Below are 20,728 nucleotides of genomic sequence, written 5' to 3'. Positions count from 1 at the left end.
CAGATACTTGGGAAAATAAGTGGGAGCAGTATGAATCGTACCTATTGAGTACCATTAGGATGATGATCTCAATTTTATGTCACTTAATCCTCATAGCAATTCTGTAAGGTAAGTGATATCATTTAATGCATAAGGATAAAGATAATGATCAGAGAGATTAAGTAACTTGCTTAAGAGCTAGTCAGACAGTGGTGGAGCTTAGTTTCAAGCTTAGGTTTTTAAGACCTTTCAACTCTTTCTAGCTCACCTTTTCTTTTCTTTTCTTTTCTTTTCTTTTCTTTTTTTTCTTTTCTTTCTTCTTTTCTTTTCTTTTTTCTTTTCTTTTTTTTCTTTCTTTTCTTTCTTTCAAGATTTTATTTATTTATTTGAGACACAGACACAGGCAGAGGGAGAAGCAGGCTCCATGCAGGGAGCCCAACGTGGGACTTGATCCTGGGTCTCCAGGATCAGGCCCTGGGCTGAAGGGGGTGCTAAACCACTGAGCCACCCAGGCTGCCCTCACCATTTCTTTTTACTCTTCCCAAACTGTGTACACAATTCATTCACTCACTCAGTGAATATTCAGTTGCCTGCTCTATGTTGGGCCTTGGGAACACAGAAGGGACTGGATCATGCCCTGATGGAAAAGGGATAACATGATCAGATTTATCTTTCAGTAGGATTCCTGGTGATCCATGCAGATTGGTAAGGGTAGCAGCAGCAGATGGCCTAAGTTAATTAGAGAAGTCCTGGTAAAAGGCCATGTTGGTTTTAACGAGGATGGCAGAAGCAATATAGAGAAGTGGGTGAAAATGAGATTCCTGTTAGAAGTAGAGCTGATAGGTTTAGGGGAGTGATATGAATTTGCAGGGAGTTGGAAGAATTGAGGATAACTCCATGTCTGATTTGAATTGAGTATTGTTGGTGCCTTTACTGATATAAGGAAGAACAGGCTGGGGTGATGGAACAGGGTAATAATATAATAATAACAATGTTATATCTTTTGAATATACCCATGGGAAGATGTTCAGTAGGCACATAAACATCTGGGAACTCAACTGAGTGATATATTCCAGGCTAGTGCAATAAATTTGGACATCAGTCACCTAAAGATGGTACTTAAAGCCATGGAACTAGATAGAATTATTTAGATAAAATGTTGAGATATAGATGTGGTAAGTTTAAAGCAGTGTTAACAGATTCACTTCTGTGGAGAATATTCATTTAGTTTCTTAACTTGGAATTGCATGTAAACCTAACAGCTCTTACTGCTTGGGGAAAGCAAATCCCAATCCCACTGTATAGTCGTGACATAAAAGACTAACCAACAAGCACATTGCCAATAGTTAGAACCTTTTTTTTTTAAAGATTTTATTTATTTATTCATGAGAGACACAGAGAGAGGCAGAGACACAGGCAGAGGGAGAAGCAGGCTCCATGCAGGGAGCCTGATGTGGACTTGATCCCAGGACTCCAGGATCACACCCTGGGTGGAAGTCAGGTGCTAAACTGCTGAGCCACCGAGGCATCCCAAGTTAGCAGCTTTTTGATTGAACTGTATACCACACATCCTTGACTTTCATAAGAAAATAGACCTGAGAGCATCCATATGGGAACTCTTTAAGTATAGATAAGTAATGAAAAATAAGTTCCCATTGAGATACTGAAACAAGAACATCTGGGATCACTCACAAGCCAATTCACCATTTCACAGTAGTCTCATAGAATCCAAGCTCATGAAAATTAAATATTTTGTCATGAACTCTTTGGGATGAATTATAAATGTTAGATATGACCATGCCAAGCATGAAAGAAGCTTATTAATAAGAACACTTGAAAAATTAGAATTCATAATAGGCAAAAACTGGAAACAATGCCAGTGTCCATTAATAGGACAATAGGTAAACAATTGTATAATTGGCCAGTGGGCTAGTATATACAACAACATGATTGAATATCAAAAACATTTTGTTGAGTGAAAGAAGCCACACATAAACGCTGTAAGATTTCATTTATATGAAGTTCAAGAAAAGGCAAAAATGAATCTATGATGAGATAAACCAGAACATTGGATACCTATGGGAGTTAGAGATTGACCATAAAGGAACTTCCAGAGGTGATGGAAATGTTCTATATATTGATTGTGGTGTTTGTTAAATGGCTATATCTATTTGTTGAAACTCACCAACTTGTATATAGGATTTGTACATTACATTGTGTTTAAGTTTTACTTCAGTTAAAAAATAAAAACAATAAGCTAAATGGTTCTGTGAAGATGCATATAGGGAGTCACATGAGTGAGACATCTCTGTAGTCTCAGATTGTCAGGGGAAGTTTCCTGGGGGTGGGGGAGTAATCTTTCACATCTCTTGTTTTTATCCCTTCAGGTCTAAGATGACTTTTTTTAAACTCTTAGTTAACTCCACACAATAATATCTATTCCTTGGACAACTGTTTAATTTGTGGTGTGATCCAGAATACTTTATATAGTAAAAGGAAGTGTTGTTATCAGTAACATTGGGGCAATAAGTAAAAACGTAACTGTTTCTCCCTATTTCTGTATTGCTCAAAGTGTAGTACACCACTGCAATCACAGTTGAAGAAAGGCTGTAGCAGAGCAGGTGTTACCTGAAGGTATGGTCTGCTTGGTACTTCTCTGAAGGTTGATAAAAGGGTCAGGGTGTAGCAAGATGAAAGGAAGTGGAGATACTTATTGCAGGGGCAGACATGTGTTTCTGTGAATTGCCATTTACATGTTAGCTTTCTAAAACGATGTTATTTATTTTTTATTTCCAAAGTTATTCATGTTATTTTATTTGTTCCTTTCAAACAGGAGATAGTGGGCACTCCCTTCAAAAATGGAGGATGGGAAACCAGTTTGGGCGCCACACCCTACAGATGGATTTCAAATGGGCAATATTGTAGATATTGGCCCTGACAGCTTAACAATTGAACCCTTGAACCAAAAAGGCAAGGTGAGTTTCTCAGAAAGATTTCAAAATTTATTTTTTTTCTATAAATGTCTCCCTTCTTAATGGAATAGATATTCCTAGCACAGTATAAGGGAAAGCAATTTTCTGGTAAGTGAATCTTAGTTTCCTAGTGAGTTACTTATTGTTTAAGTATGTTGTATCCTAGGGAAAAAATGGTGTCTTTATCATAAAATTAGACAGAAATCTAGTGAGCCTTCTATTATCTCATTCTTAGGAAGTAGTTATATGATAAAGTATGAACACTAACATTTTTATTCCTTATACTGTATTGTTAAAATTAATATATTTGTGATGTAGTCAATATGTTATAAAACAAAAATATGAAAAGTGAATGGGATTAATTTAACAAATTTTGCTTTTTACTTAAGCATCTAGATGATTTTTAAGCTTTTTATTAAGTTTATTAGCATAGGATTGGAATAAATATATTTCTATTAAATAAAGATAATTAAGTCTTTAAAAAATATACTTAAGTCTAACAAACCAATCTATTATTATTATACTATTATATTATTGTTTTCATTATAATGATAGGTTTTTTTATAATAGTTTTTAAAACATAGAAGCATACTTTAATTTTGTACACATAGCATCTATTTCTTTTTATGCTTAGACTAGACAGTATTACAAAATGGGAGCTTGGGGGAAATGTGATCAGAAGTTTCTTTGAGTCTTCATGGAGACTATAAGGTCTGTTTTTGTGGGAGAACTTAACAGTTTTCAGTTTAATAAATACTCCTGTTAAGCAGATCTTCTGACTAAATTAAATTTGTTGATGTCATTTCTGTTTACTTTAGACTCTGAGAATGTTCGTGAATAATTTATATTCTACTGATACATGGTTAACTAATGCCATATGACTGCCATCCTTCTGGGAACCTTAGAAAAACAAGGTGGATCTCTCATGAGGTCTTTTCACAGAGAAAACTATTCTGTTACTGTAAACAACCCAGGAACCTAAATGCATAATATATAACATGCTGTGCTAGAGGAGGCCAATTAAAGATACTCTCAGGAAAGAAAACACAAACTGTTTCTAGTTTTTCCTCTTATTAACAAGTACCTATTTGTACTTACAATGCTGTACATGTTCAAAGAATGACATAATTAAGAAATAAGCTCAATTATTTTCATATATTTAAAGTTATAGGGGAGGGAAAATTTTCCTCTGTCCTTTCAGGTCTCTGGCTGGATTTAAGAATAAAACTGATACAAGACAGATTCACAGTAGAAGAGCATACCATTTTTATTACATTTTTTTGTGTGTGTGTACATGGGAGCCTTCACAAGAGAATGAAGTTCTGAAGAAGTTACCCGAGCAGGAAGCTTTTATACCTTTTTGACAAAGAAATAATAAATTTGTGAAGAATTGATAAGACGGAGGGGTTTGGGTTAGAGTCAGTACATTGTAGTGAAATAATTAGGAAGATAAGATTAGTATGACAGAGTTTGTATAGATTTCTCTTGGCCTTGATTGCCTTTCTCTGGTGATAAGAATGTCTTCTTTCTTCTTGGTACAGGGAGGGCACTTTTCACATAGGAATTTTATCTCCTGATTTCAGGGATAAAAAGGAGGATGAGAATGGCTTTCTTGTACCTGCTGTTTCTCAAGAGCATTTAATTCAAAATAATCAGTATGCCAAAGTAGCATATTTAGGGATGATAAAAATATAGTGAGCCTTTCATTATCCTTCAAAGTCTTTTTTCATTTTTGTGTAACATATTTTATAAGCACAGAAAATCAGAAGGCTGCAGTGAAATTAAAAGTATTATTTTCTAGGTATATTCTGGTGAATATATTTTGTTATATCCACAGGTGACAAAATAATTCAATTCAGGCATAGAGGAAGCTTGATTTATGAGTGTATGCTTTTTCATATTTTAAATATTTAATGTGCTTTCAACTATGCCTTATTAGTATTAATCAGGTACATACATAGAAACAATAAAAACACTTCAGATTTAACTTGTGGAGTTATGAAAACTTCATGGATTTGTAGGTAATTCTGTAAACTAAGAAACTTCTTTCCATAAAAATGTTTTGGAAGTTAAGTTCTCAGGAATTGCTTCTAATTTTAATTTTTCTCACACTGTCTGATCAGGGTCTTAATAAATTATAACATCATAATAGCCATGTAGTTGAGAAGATCCATAAGAGTAGCAGTTTTGCTAAGGTAATTCATGTTATAGAGATCATCATCTTTTAAATATTAAGGAATTAAGTGCATAAAGTGATGGACAAGTCAAGTAGATCTGTTTGCTGATATAGTAGAAGTGTGGAAGAAGGAATTATTAGCTCTAGTGAGGAACATGTCTTTGATGATAGTAATGGTTTAAAATTTTTTTTGATTATGACCAATAGTAAGAAATGGATTTTATATTGCATTTGATATGCGTATTGTATATGTGTATTTATAAAAATAGATTATATATTTTAACAAGTATGTGCATTGTGTGTATATATATTCATAAATGAAACATCCTTACCTCATGTGATGCATTCTATTTTCTCTTATCTTTTATGCTGTTAAAAATGCAGTCTTGAGCCTTAAATTGATTTCATGTTCCATATTTGCAGCAGACTGGACTTCAGGCTACAGCCCTAAATATATGGCATTTTAGGGGTATACATTTTCTTTTCCTCTCTATTTTGCTAGTCTTATCTTTTATCAATAAACAATCTCCTCCTCATACTCCTACCATATGCTTATTCTCATGTGTCTGTTTCTCCTTTTCTACCATTCTTCCTCTCCAGTATTTATCAAGCCCTCACTATGAGCCAGGTGGTTTTGGGTGCTTTGTTCACAGTGTTCCTTGCTCACAGTGTTCCATTTTCCACTCTCCATAGCTTTTTGCTTAGCAAATACTATTTATCTCTTAAGACTGATTGAGGTCACCTCCTTTATGAATTTTTCCACAGATACCCAATCTCTTCCTCCTCCTCCCATGTAGTAGAATTTACTGTTGATTACTTTTTTGGAGGAGTGGTAAAAATTCTTAGCTTCCTGTAATATTTTATCAGAGATACTTGTTTACATTTCTCTCTCCCTCCCTGCCAGTCTGTAATCTTCTCAAATGCAGAGACTTTTATTTGTCCATTTTGTCATTGGAGCTTGATGTCCTGTGTTTGATGTGTGGTAGATGTTTACTGCTGGTGATCAATGTGTGCTTTGTTATGTGATCTTCTCTTGATAGGAGAAAAAACATCCTCCCTCTAATAGAAAACAATTGCTTTAATGAAACAAATTTTCTTTCCCACTGAGTAGGCAGTAAAGGGGAGAGAATGATGAGGGCTGGTGATAATTGTGGGATGAAGGAGGGATAGAAACTGTCTTTTAAGATTCATTACTGGCCTTTTACTCCTGCTCCTAATCTTCCCATATTAGGAATTTGTTGTCTTCTGCTACCCCATTTTCTGACTTTCTGGAGCCTCTTATATTTGACATGACTCTTAACAAGATAAAACCCAAACCTGAGGTCTGGGGAGTCCTTACCCCCTTTGCCATAGCTGTGAAAGAAGGCTGACGTCTGTGACATTATAAACCTCTGCACATTTATAACATTAAGGACATTTGGGCTGGGTTCTAAATAATTAACTTCCAGAGTTTTTAAGCATAACAGTTTTCTAATTTGCGTGTGACTTTGAATTAAAGTAGTACCAGCAGCTTGGATTTTACTCTGAAAACTATAGCAGTAGTCTTATTTTATACTCTTGCATATATATACATATGTAGATCTATAGATATTATTTTAAAATAATTGAACATTTTTCCTTAGAGTTTTATTTGGTATGGATGGAAACTTCAACCACAAAAGTAATTGTAATTGTTTGAGAAGTATAAATTTATAGGCAACTGTTAGAATGACATGAATAAAATTTAACACTCTTTTATTCTCTATTATTCTCTCTTGCATGATACTATCTTAATTCTAGAGTTTCTGCCATAGCATTTAAGTAACATAATAAATACAGACTTACTCATTGATATCTATAATATTATGGACCAGATAGTTTTGGATACTGTTTATATTTCTGATACATTCCTTCTTTTTAAAAAATTTTTAAAAGGTTTTGTTTATTTTTATTCACAAGAGACACACACAGAGAGAGAGAGAGGCACAGACACAGGCAGAGGGAGAAGCAGAGTCCATGCAGGGAGCCCGATGTGGGACTCTATCCTGGGACTCCAGGATCATGCCCTGGGCCGAAGGCAGGCTCCAAACCGCTGAGCCAGCCAGGGACCCCTGATACATTTCTATACAGGAATTTGGGTCTAATATGTTTTACTGAAAGAGTAGCAGTAAGTACTAATCTGTTCTGTTGGTATATCTGATTCAATGTTATCTTTTTTTTAAACAATAAAATTGCTTTTAATGCAAACATTAAAAATGTTATTTTAAAAAAAGTTGTTAAAGAACATACCATGTAAATTTAATATTAACATACTTCTTGTTTGGTCTCGTTCTAAGGCATTAGAGCATAGGATGTTTTTAATTGATTTCCATTATTGATTTCACGTTCATGTAAATAAAAGTGGGTAATATTTGAGTAAAGTTATTATTCTCTTTTTGGGTTAGTGACTTATTAAACAGAAGGATCTTATATTGTATTTTAATGAAGAGCATACTTTTGCCAGTATTCCAAGGTATGCAGCCAATTAAGCTCCTTTATTTTTCTTACTATTTATAAGCTTCTAGTTTAATGAGCTTTTGTTTTGTTTGTTAGACATTTTTGGCTCTCATAAACCAAGTGTTCCCTGCAGAAGAAGACAGCAAAAAAGATGTGGAAGATAATTGTAAGTATCAGGTTAAAAAATAGTTCTCAGGACAGAAAAGGAAACTTCCTTTCCAAAAAATAAACTAGTGGTTATATTACTAGGTATACTACACTGGTTCAGAAGAAATGTAGCCTTTTGATATGAAGTTCATGTGAATGGAGGAGCTCAAAAGACCTGAATTCATTATTGTTTCACATTTGCAGTTTGGTGAAAGAATTTCTTGAATGTCCTTTTAGTGTTCTCTCAGTTGTGTAAATGTGGGCAATGGTTATAATTTACTATGAGGCCTGAACTAAATATCTCTTGTTAACAGTTTTGAGCGAGTTATTTTGAAGCTCATCTAGAATCAGAATCAGATCACTTTTGTAGTTGTATATGTAGTTCTGTAATTTGGAAATTGAGTCAGGAGGACCCATTTAATATCACTGTTTAAAGGAAACAAACATGTAACAAAAGTATAAGTACTAATTGCAAAATTGATTTTAGAACATTGTATTTTATCTTAGCCTATTTGGTGGAAAAAACTATCCAGTTGACCAGGCCATGTTTATTTTCAAGGTTTATAACATTTTCAAGGTTAAGCAGTTTCATTTTTTATTTGGCAATATATTTTTTAAGGATTTATTTATTTTAGAGAGAGAACGCACAAGCGGGAGCAGGGACAGAGGGAAAGAGAGGGAGAGAAGCAGACTCCCTGCTGAGTGTGTAACCCAATGTGGGACTCCACACGGGGCTCAATTTCAGGACCCTGGGATCATGACCTGAGCTGAAGTCAAGAGTTGGACACAACCAATTGAGCTATCCTTGCTCCCCTATTTGGCAATATTTAAGGATCCTGTCCAGTTGCTTGAGTATCATTAATGATAATCTGACATTAAAAACTCTCCATTTAAAGAAAAAAGGGACTCCTGGCTGGTTTAGTCAGTAGAGCATGCATTTCTTGATCTCGGGGTTGTGGGTCTGAGCCCCACATTGGGTATAGAGATTTCTTAAAATCTTAAGGAAAAAAAAAAGAGAAAGGAATGTATTCTGTCCTTGTTGATTTTTCTTTTGGAGTTCACCTTTGAGTAATCCTGTAAGATCCTCATACATGAGTAGGACAATGGGGAATAGTGGAGTAATGAGAGAGCCAGGGACTCAGGGAGAACCTGAGTTCAGATTCTGACTGTGCTGTTAGGAAGCTGTGTACCTGTAGACAATTTATCTCTCCTCTTAGAGCTTCTGCATCTGTAAAATGAGAGTGATAATGTGTATGTTGCATGTTTAGAGATGATATATTTAAATTATGTGGTGCAGTGCCTGACCTCTAACAGTCTTTCAAATGGTAGCTGTTATTAGGTGTAGGAGATTGAGAAAAAAAATGTAGAGTTTCTTTCCAGAATTGCTGGAGAATTTGTCTCATGGGATATTTTTCTGAACAGCATTCAGAACCAAAAAAAAAAAAAAAGGAAATAAATAAAAGAGCAAAATTCTATTGTATTCAAAATCAGAGAAATGATTCTTTTCTGCTTAGACTTGTTGAGATATTCAGAACTACAAATTACTCCTTTTCATATATTAAAATAATGTTTTTTTGTTTATATATACACATACAGCTAAACATAAGTGGTTTTGAATTATTTTTAATTAATTTCTTAATATTTTAAAACATGGTTTTATGATATTCTCTCTGCTTCCCTTAGGTTATAATTCCTAATCCTCTGAAAAAGCTAATAATATAAACATATACTGACATGTGAATGACCACCTGCTTTCATTTCTTTACTTCTTCCACACACACTCCCAGTCTTTTTAGGAATATCTGTTAATGAAACTAAATGAATCCCTAAGTGGTGAAATCTCTGCCAGTGGATACAAGGGTCTTCCTCTTAAATTGTACTATTCAGACTATTCCATTTCCTTAAGACATGGAAATGATATTTCAGAATGGTAGTTCAGAGGAAGGTGAGAGAAGAGGGAGTGGGTCAGCATTGTGCTTTGGATAAGAAAAGGTGACATGTAGATCAGGTTCCTGGGGGATGAGGGTGGGAGAAGTGCAGGGATATAGAAGGTTAGTGACCAGTAGCCAAACTAGATACACCTCTGCTTCCTACCTTCTCCAAATCTTTCTCAATTCAAGGGAAAGATGCCATTCAACTCTTAGGAGGCTTCACTGACTAACTTACTTCTTGTTTTATTCTGCTATAAGTGGCATTAGAAAACAGTGAGATGGGTGCCTGGGTGTCTCAGTCAGTTAAATGTCTGACTCTTGATTTCGGATCAGGTCATGTTCTTGGCGTTATGAAATTGAACCCTGTGTGGAGCCTGCTTGTGATTCTCTCTCTCCCCCTCTGCCTCTCCTGTCCCTTCTTTCATTCTCTCTCTCTGAAAAAAAAAAAAAAAAAAAACCAAAAACCAAACAACAACAAAAAAAAACCCAGTAACACGTGTACCTGGAAAATGAACTGGCTACATTATATGACTATAGAGGCATAGACAGTCTTTATTGAGATACTGCAAGAGACTCTTGTTTGACAAAACTGGTCTGTGGTAAGCACCGTAAAGAAAGTACAAAGAGGAAAGTAGTTCTAGTCATGGTGGTGGTAGTGAGAATGGAGAATTATTATTTATGAGATAATTTTTGAACTGATCTTACAGCATAGGTAGATTTTTGATACCTAGAGATACAGAGGTATAGTCCAATTCATGAATATATTTGGATTTGGTTAAGTCCGTATAGTCCAATTCATGAATATATTTGGATTTGGTTAAGTCCTTTAGTGTGCCTGCAAGTTAGACCATAGTAAAGGGAGTTGTGGAAAATTATATGAAAAGGTCATATAATGCCTTGAATGCAAGGTTAATAAGGGCCTTGAATATCACACTTGAATATGGATTTCAATAGTTGATAGAGACCCACTGATGTTTTTTTGAGGAAGAGAGAGATTTAACTAGTGTTCTGGTTTAGACTTATGTGCTGAGTAGTCTAAATGGATTAGAGAAGAGTGAGAATGCTAATAATAGAAACAAAGTGGTTGGGGAAAGAGTGTTTTTTTTCTATAGTAGCTTGTGGTAGAAATGGGGAAATGAAACTCAAGAGATTGGAGGACTGAGAAAGTATATATTAGGCTGGGAGAATAGAATAAGAGTATGAGTATCATAATACTATGATAATATTATGTATAATACAATGCACATTAACAATAACGTATATACAGTATACTCTGACACATTAGTAGAGTAGATCTCAGAAGAACAAGATTTCTACCCTGATTGTCTTGTTATTAGCTGCATGTCCTGGGTTAACACATAAAATTTTTCTGGGACTCTTATTTCATATCAGCTGTGAGCGTGGACTGAATGATCTCATGGTCCCTTCTCATTCTAAAATTTTATTGTTTGTGTTTTTTCTGTAAAATTCTGAGCATCTGATTTGATTAGTATAATCACTTTGTTGTATTGAAAGTATATTAAAATCAATGCTCTCTGAAATACTACTTTCCACTTGAATTGTATTCAGTTTTACAACCAGCTTTCATTAATGTGTACTCACCTGGTACTCGTTAGATATACTCACCTGTTTGGAAATTTGTTGTTTAAAAATATCACTGTAACACAAATGTAAACTGGGTATATTTTAAATTGGCTTTTGAGGTTTTACATGTACCAGGGTTTTTTTTTTTAATTTTTATTTATTTATGATAGTCACAGAGAGAGAGAGAGAGAGGCAGAGACATAGGCAGAGGGAGAAGCAGGCTCCATGCACCGGGAGCCTGATGTGGGATTCGATCCCAGGTCTCCAGAATCGCGCCCTGGGCCAAAGGCAGGCGCCAAACCGCTGCACCACCCAGGGATCCCTGTACCAGGGTTTTAAAAGATGGAATTAAATCTAACCTAGCAGGTGGATTTTAGCTTGGATCAAAGTGATTCAGATTAAGATAGTATTGTTTTATTTTACTTTTCTTCTTCAAATATTTAGTGATTTGCAAATTTTATGTTTCAGGTTCACTAATGTATTTAAATGAAGCCACTCTTCTTCATAATATCAAAGTTCGATACAGTAAAGATAGAATTTATGTAAGTATTTTACATATGACTTAGGTTTTTGTGGAATAATTGCTTTACATGCTGCTTTTTGACTTTGTGAAGCTTGAAATTTTTAACAGGAAATCTTATTTAATCTTAGCCTGTTGAATAGAGTGTGACCTCCCTGAAGATAAGGATTCTTTTCTAGTTTACTGCTCTAACTCCAGAGCTTAGAACATGCATGGTACCTAGTAAACACTTAATAAATATTTGTGGAATGAAATAATGAATTTAGAGCATCATCTAATATCTTTCCGACTTAAAAATGTCCAATTTGATTGTTTCAAAAAACACTAGTTATTTGGGATTTTGATTTCTTGTCTTTGGTATATGTCTACAGATATTTCAGTTAATTCACTTTCCACATTGTTCTGAAAAAAAAATTAAGGTAACTTATAAAGAATATGTATTGAAATAAAAACTTTGATGACAAAGAAATGTCAATTAAAATAGAAAGCAGTTATCTGAGAAAATTTCCAGAACACTGGAAATAGAGCCTACATAGTTCCAGTATTTCATTAAATTCTAGATAACTTGCTTAAAAAAATCAGAATATTAAGAAATGAAAGAAAGTCCTTTTAATGTCAGTTAGGGTTTATACCACATTGGTCAGATGGATACTTGGCTAGTATGTTTTAATTATAATTATTCATTGGGCATGTATGAGGTTTTATTCTAATATATGGCCTAGTTGTAGATTCCTTTGTTGGCTGGAGATAAATTACCCAATGTAGTTCTCCTGTTATAAAGATAGGACTCCATTATTTTTGAAAGAAGAAAACACATGGCTTCTTTGACTCTTCCCAGATCAAATGGCAGTCTTAATCTTTTATATCGCTATCAATTTGCCTAATTATACTCACTTAATTCTGACTAAATTACCTTTAGTCTTTGCCATCTGTCCAAATAGTGACAGCTGGGAAATAGAACTAGTCTTTTTTCAGAAGAGTTTACTTGCTGTCTTTCAATTGTATACAATATTAGTCTTCACTTTCTTCTTTGATTTTTTTTAAAAGTGACTTAACAAAGAATATATTTAGGTTGATATATGGCAGTTTTTGATTAGAAATATATTTAGAAGCAAAATTCACTCAGCAGACTAATATTGGGCATCCGATGTATGCTAAATGCTGTGTTAGTTACTGAAATAATACAGATTTTTAAAATTTGTTAAAACAGTTGAACTTGTAATAAGTCATTAAAAGTTGATTTGGATCTAACCAGGAAGCATCAACTTTCAAGTAGAAGTGGTCACTATTTTTTCTGTACATGTCTTATATTACTTGGTGATAGAGCAGTCATATTTATTTGAGAAAATTTTAATTGTTTTAATATTTTTTCTAGAAGTTTGGAAAATTTTTACTATTACAGGAAAGATTATACTTTTTAAGAACTGAGATACTTTATTTTTATTTGGGATATATTGGTCTTTTACTAAGTTTCCTGTGTTGCAGTGATTGCTGACTGTGACCATTAATAACTGAAAGTTTTAAATGCATATTAGTGATGCTTCCAAAAAAATTGTCTTTTTTCCACATTTAGTTGATGTACAAGTCTTCTAAATTGCATGATTGATAGAAAAAATTATCCATTTGTGAAATTTCAGTTTTTTTTTCATGTATAATGTCTATATCATCCTGGAGTATTTTAGGGTTATTCCTAGCTTTTTTGACCTTTCTTTTCTTAAGATATGTATGCAGTTGGGCACATGAGCTGTTAGATAGTGGCTCTTTGGCATCATCATCTTCTTTTTGGAAAACTAGTTTTTTCATAGTTATCTGAGGCCATGATTGGCATATTTTTTTCCTAGTCAATTATGTCTTTTAGTTATAAAACCATTAAAAATCAGTAATACGTGACTAATAGTAATTATTACTATAACGTTTGGAAGAATGGAAGCAGTTTGGAATAAGAGTTTAAATTTGATTTTTTTCTATTTCTCATCAACCAGAATTATCCCTGTTCTTCCTTAGATTTTGAGAACAAGAAAGAAAGAAAGAAAGAAAGAAAGAAAGAAAGAAAGAAAGAAAGAAAGAAGAATTTGAGTAGAACAATAGCTGACTCACATTTAACATTTTTATTGGTTACTAAAATCTCTCAAGGAAAGATTATCACCTGGAAATGAAAATTTTTTTTTACACCACTGCAGTAAACATATTTGAGAACATTCATTGAATTTTAGATTAGTAGTCTGAGAGTTCAGAGTTTCCGCATCATTTCCCTTCTATGACTAGAAGCAGAAAAGAGAAAAGTATGGTTCTGTCTGCACTAGTTCGGCCAGTAAACCACAACTAATTGCTAAACCACAACTCTTTTTCTACCCACAAGGAATTTTATAAATCCTATTGGTGCATTTTTCTGGTCTTTTAGAGCCACAGTTAAATTCCAGAGTTAAAAGCAAACTTAAGTTGCTCATTAAGCCTGTCAGTATTCTAGGCAATGGTAAGCATATGTTGTTTTTCAAAATCTGGGACCAAGTGGTCACTAGAGCACTACATTAATCCTTGCCTTTCAGTGATAGAGATTGGCCTAAGCATCCTATGAGCTTTATTAAGCTCTTTGGTAGAGGTATAAATAAAGTAAGTCCAAGTGAGGAATATAAATGACCAAGACTCAATGTAGGAATAGAAGTTGGAGAGTAGATTTCTTAAATAGAGTCAACAGAAGAAGGCTGATTGAATTAGAGGCTTAGACTCAGCCTCTGCCTCACTGTCTGTGGTGGCTTGGTGGTAATGCCATGAACCTGGAGAAGGGGAGGAGCATATGGGTGGAGAATGTTCTCTTTGAGGCAAAAAGGGTACAAGAAAGATAATTTTGGGTGTTCTAAATTTGAGATGTGTATAGATGAGAAGATGAAAATATTAAGAATTAGAGAGGGGCAGCCCCGGTGGCCTAGCGGTTTAGCGCTGCCTTCAGCCTGGGGTGTGATCATGAAGATCTGGGATCGAGTCCCATGTTGGGCTCCCTGCATGGACCCTACTTCTCCCTCTGCCTGTGTCTCTGCCTCTCTCTCTCTGTATCTCTCATGAATAAATAAATAAAATTTTTTTTTAAAAAGAGAGAAATATGGGTCCTGTAGAAGGTACGTTTAGGGCTAGAAATGCAGATTTGGAAGTCCTAATTTATATACAGAATTAAAGGTGTCTATTTGCTGTATTTTCTTTCTCCTGGGAGCCTTGTTTGGTTTTATTTTATTATTTTTTTAAAGACAATTTTTTTTAAAGATTTTATTTATTTATTCATAGAGATGCAGAGAGAGAGAGAGAGAGAGGCAGAGACACAGGCAGAGAGAAAAGCAGGCTCCATGCAGAGAGCCTGACTTGGGACTCGATCCAGGGTCTCCAGGATCATGCCCTGGGCTGCAGGCGGCGCTAAACTGCTGCGCCACTGGGGCTGCCCGCCTTGTTTGGTTTTAAATGAAAGTAGTAATTGGAAAGTTTTATGTTTATGCTTTTTCTGTTTAGACATATGTCGCCAACATTCTGATTGCAGTGAACCCCTACTTTGACATACCTAAAATATATACTTCAGAAACAATAAAGTCATATCAAGGAAAATCCCTTGGAACAATGCCACCACATGTCTTTGCAATTGGTAAGTAATTTCATTGTTTTTTTTTTTCCCCTTAACTGTACAAATTTACTGTTTTTCTTTTGGATTAATAAAAGATACCATGAGTTGAATATGTATTTTGGTGGACCTTTATACATATTGAATGTATCACCATTATTTAGGGTTGCGTATCTTACACAGGATGAGGTATAATAATGTATGTCATTATTTTTTTTAAATTTGTCTGTGTTCTTTTAATTATGTCTACCCAGTTGAAAGTAGGATGTAATAAAAGCTGACCTAATGGTTCTTTTTGACTCCTTGACAGGATCAGTTTCATCTTAAAAGTGTCCTCCTTCATAGCTTTGAGGCCCAGGCCTTCCATTGTTACCCAGGTCATCACTTGTGAGTGTGTTACTAGGGCTAGATATGAGCTGTAAGAGCAGACATCTTCCCTGCCTTTACTTGCATCAGGGCTTTATAAATGTTAAGAATTGGAAATGGTATATGCTTCATATCTCTAGGGAATCTGTGGGAAGACAGGGGTCTTTGCCTCTCTCAGCTTTTCTCTCATCTTGAAGGACTTTAGCTTTGAGGAACACAGAGATGTGTGTTTTGACACAGACACCCCCACCATAACCCTCTGGATCCAAACATAGCCAGCAGTTAAATGACGACATATTTTGGTAGTAGTTCTTAGGGCAGTCTGTTTCTCCTTGCGCTTTCTTTTCTTGCCTACGTTTTGACCAAACCAGGCTTCACTTCCCAATTTGGCTGACTTATATACTAGGCAGAGTGAATATATCGGCCAAATCCAGTGCAATAGCAGATTGACTTTCGGTTCTGAGATGCTCTAATGAGCATTAGTATGTTTTCTGTCAGCTAGCAAAATGGCACAAAATCCTTTGAACCTGAATATGACCCAGCTCATCTCTGGAGAGAAATCACTTATTTAAAATGTAAATAATCTGACTTTTATTTTTAGTTGTTTACTGCTAAGAAAATGTCTAGAATATTATGAAAGTCAGTAGAACATATTACTGATAAATTTTCTCCCTATTGTAGCCCCTGGTCAGAAGGATAGGTACATTCTTGCATGTAGTCTCCATTTGGTCCAATAGAGTAAAAGCCGTTTGTAAAGCCTTCTACCCATTTGTATGGGTAGCACTTGTCTGACATGGGAAATAGTCTTCTAGGATTAAATTGGTTAGACCTAATTTTGAATTAAAATTGTTTTAATATGAGACCACTTCCACAATTAAATTGTGCTCAACTTGTCTTTGTAATACTACTACACTGATTTTGCAATTATGAATTTTTTCCTCCAGCAGAATTTTTGGTTTCCAGATTTCTTAATTGGTAGCTGTTGCTTGCTTTTCTCTGGGGCCTTCATTAGTTATGTGTACTGAGCTTTTTTTTTTTTTTTGTTTAAGATCTGCTCTGGAATTAGGAAGAATTGAGCCATAGGTCATAATATGAAGATACTCTAGTACAAATATAAGAGTTGTTTATTGGAATTTCATATTACTTAGCTGTCAGAGTAATAAGATAGGACATTTAAAATAAAACTTCTAGAGGTGTTTTGAACACTTGGAGTGATTTTATTTTAAAATGTTACTAATTGTAAATACACATTTATAATTTCTTTGAGAGCAAGTGCTTTTTGATTAAAACAACTATCATTTGTATCATTTAGTAAATTTGTATTTAGTACACCATTTATCATTAATGTGTTATTTTGACCGTAGCTGATAAGGCTTTTCGAGATATGAAGGTACTCAAGATGAGTCAGTCTATCATCGTATCTGGAGAATCAGGAGCTGGCAAAACAGAAAATACAAAATTTGTTCTAAGGTGAGGAGTTTTTAGCTAACCTGGAATATTTTGAACAGGTTGATTCTTTTTTTTGGTAAAAAATATATAAAATAACACTTACCAGTTTAAGCATTTCTCAGTGTACAGTTCAGTAGTATTAAGTATATTAATAGTGTTTTTTCAGCCAATCTCCAGAACTTTTTATCTCACAAAACTGAAATTCTGTGTCTGTTAAACAACTCCATTTTCTCCTGTCCCAGCCCCTGGCAACTATCCTTTTGCTTTCTGCTTCTATAATTTTGACTATTCTAGATACCTCGTATAGTAAATCATACAGTAATTGTCTTTCTGTGACTGCTTATCTCACTTAGCATAATATCCTCAAGTTTTATCCATGTTGTATCATGTGTCACAATTTCCTTTTTAAGGCTGAATAATATTCCATTATGTATATATACCACATTTTGTTTACCCATTCATTCATCATTGGGCACTTTGGTTACTTCCAGATCTTGGCTGTTGGGAATAGTGCTGCTGTGAACATGTTATTAACAAAGAGATACAAATACCTCTTTGGTTGAACAGGTTGACTTTTGTATACTTTTGCATACTTTATTGTATTTTTAAAATGGTTTTATTTTTAAATTTATTGTTATTATTTTTTTAGAGAGGGAGAGGTGGGGAGGGGCAAAAGGAGAGAGAATCTTAAGCAGGCTCTACACCCAGCATAGATGCAGGGCTTGATCTCACACCCTGAGATCATGACTGGGCTAAAAATCAAGAGTCAGATTAATTGACTAAGCCACCCAGGTGTGCCCCTAAGGATTTTATTTTAAATAAGATCTACATCCAACATGAGACTCGGACTCACATCTCAACTCTGAGATCAAGAGTTGAATGCTCTACTGACTGAGCCAGCCAGGTGCCTCTTGCAAACTTTATGACATAGTTTGAAATGGTAGGTTCTATCCCTTTTAAATACAGACAACCTTATGTGGTAGCTAAGCCATAGATTATTGAAAACTAGCTCTGACATGCTCTTATGGGGATCCTAAAGGAGGCCCATGCTGGTTATGCAAAGGGAAATCTAGAAATGATCCTTCAAAATTCAACCTTTACATCCTCTTCTCAGTATTCCTGCTATTAGTGTGGTTGAAACCATTTTTTTTTTACCTTAAGCTTATGACAGCTTTTTTATTTCTATCTCCCCATAACCCTCTTCTCAGTGTATCCCCTTTGTTGCCATCAAGTTAAACTCTAGACATTGTTTAGAATCATTGCATTACAAATATGGAAGGAACCATAGAACTCATTAGTTTAGTTCCTACAGTTTATATACTTAGGGATGTTAAATCTAGTGTCGAAGCTATTGCTAGGACCAGTGCATTCTGAATTCTCACCAGTGTTATTCCCACTGTATTACAGTCTTTTTTTTTTTTTATGATAGTCACAGAGAGAGACAGAGAGAGAGGCAGAGACATAGGCAGAGGGAGAAGCAGGCTCCATGCACCGGGAGCCCGATGTGGGATTCGATCCCGGGTCTCCAGGATTGCGCCCTGGGCCAAAGGCAGGCGCCAAACCGCTGCGCCACCCAGGGATCCCCCTGTATTACAGTCTTAATCAATTAATTGCTGCTGGGTCCCTTCTTGAAAATTTGCTATATTTTTATGCAGATGTATACTATTCAGTTATTTGTATGAAATAATTTAGAAGTTTGTTATTGTCTATTATGTATATGCAATTTTAGTTAAATGAGTGCTTCCTAATACTCCGGAATTCTAAGTGATTCAGTGTCTTTTTCTTTCGTATGTAAGAGTCATATGGTGAGTCTGTGGTTTATATACATCTTTAAAAATGAATAACTTAGAAACTGTAAACTTATAATACACACTTAAATTGTAAGTCAAAGATTACTTTTTGTTTTGAAATGTTCCAGGAAAATAGTTGTTCCATCATGTTTAATCTTTGGCTAAAACAACACAAAGAGTGGTAACTTCCTTATTGTTCAATGGCAGATTACTTTATTTGCTCTAACCATAAAGATTGAATTAATACCCTATCACAGAAGACTTTGGAATCTTAGATAGAAGATACATATTCCTGTGTGAAATGTGTGGCATATTTAAAACCAAATAGTTGTTTAAAGTCAGAGTATTTCCAAAAACAGTTTTTAAAATAATGCTGATTTAGCTGTTCAAGGTAATCTAAATAGAATTTTAAATGTTTAAAAAACTGTAATGGTCACCTGGGGGGCTCAGTTGGTTAAGCATCCAGCTCTTGATTTCAGCTCAGGTTTGGATCAGCTCAGGGTTGTGAGATCGAACCCCAAGTCAGGCTCCTCACTGAGCATGGAGCCTGTTTAAGATTCTCTTTGCCACTTGGCATCAGGCTCCATGCTCAGCAGGGAGTCTGCTTGAGGATTCTTTCTCTTCCTTTCCCTCTGTCCCTCCCCTGCTTACATTTTCTCTTTTTCTCTCTCTCAAATAAATAAATCTCAAAAAATATATATAAATTTGTAAATTTTAAATGAATAGTTTCAGTGATGATCCAGGTTTAAATTTTACATGTATTAAATAATATTAAAGTTATAACTATAATGTGTATGATATTATTGTCATGTAAATTTTTTATCCTATATTTTAAACAGATATCTGACTGAATCCTATGGAACAGGTCAAGATATTGATGATAGAATTGTTGAAGGTATTGTTAATTTTTAAAATTCTTATTTTTTATTGTTAGATACATACTGAAATTAACTTATGAGAATCCTCTAAGTGATCTGGAATGCTCTCCCAGAGATCCAGAAGACTCTTCCATCTCCTACAGATCTTTATTCAGATATAACGTCTGAGTTTTTTTAAATGTCTATTGTTTTTCCTCTCACTCCATGTTAAGTGCTAAGAGGGTAGTGATTTTTATATATTACAATCTCCTGGAATAGTGTCTGATACATGAGATATGCCCCATAAATTTCTCTAGGATGAATGAAAGAAATATAGGAAGCATTCTGGACTCTTATTTGCTTTATTGACCTTGTTTTTTGTAAAGGAGAGAGGAAGAGGGTTATTTGGAATTAAAATTTTTTTGGGGGAAATTTTAATGAATTAGTACAATTAGAAGGCAGGAGTCTGTAAATTGATTTCCTTAAGGTCAATGCTTGCATACCCCTTAGAAAGTTTTCTCATACCCCATCTGGATACTGCTGGTCTAGTCAGCCACCATGGTTGAATCTATACCACTCTCCTGCATTGTAGATTCCTCTCTGGTCTCCCCACTTATATTCTTGTTTACCTGTAATTTGTTCTCTGTGTGGAAGTTGGGATGATCTCTTTTGCTTTCAGTCTTTTAATGGCTTCATATTGCTCTCAAGAGAAAGCTGAAAATCTGTAACATCGCTAACAGTGCTACTTGTGGTCTGGCCTTTGCCTCCTCTTTCTAATTGAGTCATTGTTCTTTTGAATCCTTATACATTAGTCATGTCTGTCTCCTTCTAGTTTTTTTGAGATGTTTTAAGCTTATGTGGATACTCTTTTTCCTTCTTTC

At 34.7% G+C, this 20,728-nt stretch overlaps 1 protein-coding gene across 6 annotated transcripts in view; it reads left to right on the top strand.

Moving 5' to 3' along the window:
* MYO6 (myosin VI) overlaps positions 1 to 20,728 on the top strand; it is a 142,161-nt gene that overhangs the window by 50,819 nt on the left and 70,614 nt on the right. For all 6 annotated transcript variants that reach the window (XR_013383186.1, XM_077903323.1, XM_077903320.1 and 3 more), the window contains exons 2-7: positions 2,813 to 2,954; positions 7,699 to 7,768; positions 11,733 to 11,806; positions 15,280 to 15,409; positions 17,116 to 17,221; positions 19,830 to 19,885. Coding sequence is in view for 5 of the 6 variants with exons in the window: in XM_077903323.1 (XP_077759449.1) it covers positions 2,838 to 2,954; positions 7,699 to 7,768; positions 11,733 to 11,806; positions 15,280 to 15,409; positions 17,116 to 17,221; positions 19,830 to 19,885 (553 nt within the window). In the remaining variant the exon portion in view is untranslated. The remainder of the gene's footprint in view (positions 1 to 2,812; positions 2,955 to 7,698; positions 7,769 to 11,732; positions 11,807 to 15,279; positions 15,410 to 17,115; positions 17,222 to 19,829; positions 19,886 to 20,728) is intronic.

The sequence above is a fragment of the Canis aureus genome, chromosome 7 (assembly GCF_053574225.1).
Source record: "Canis aureus isolate CA01 chromosome 7, VMU_Caureus_v.1.0, whole genome shotgun sequence".
NCBI classification, from domain to species: Eukaryota; Metazoa; Chordata; class Mammalia; order Carnivora; family Canidae; genus Canis; species Canis aureus.
This window is presented reverse-complemented; position numbering and strand designations above follow the sequence as displayed.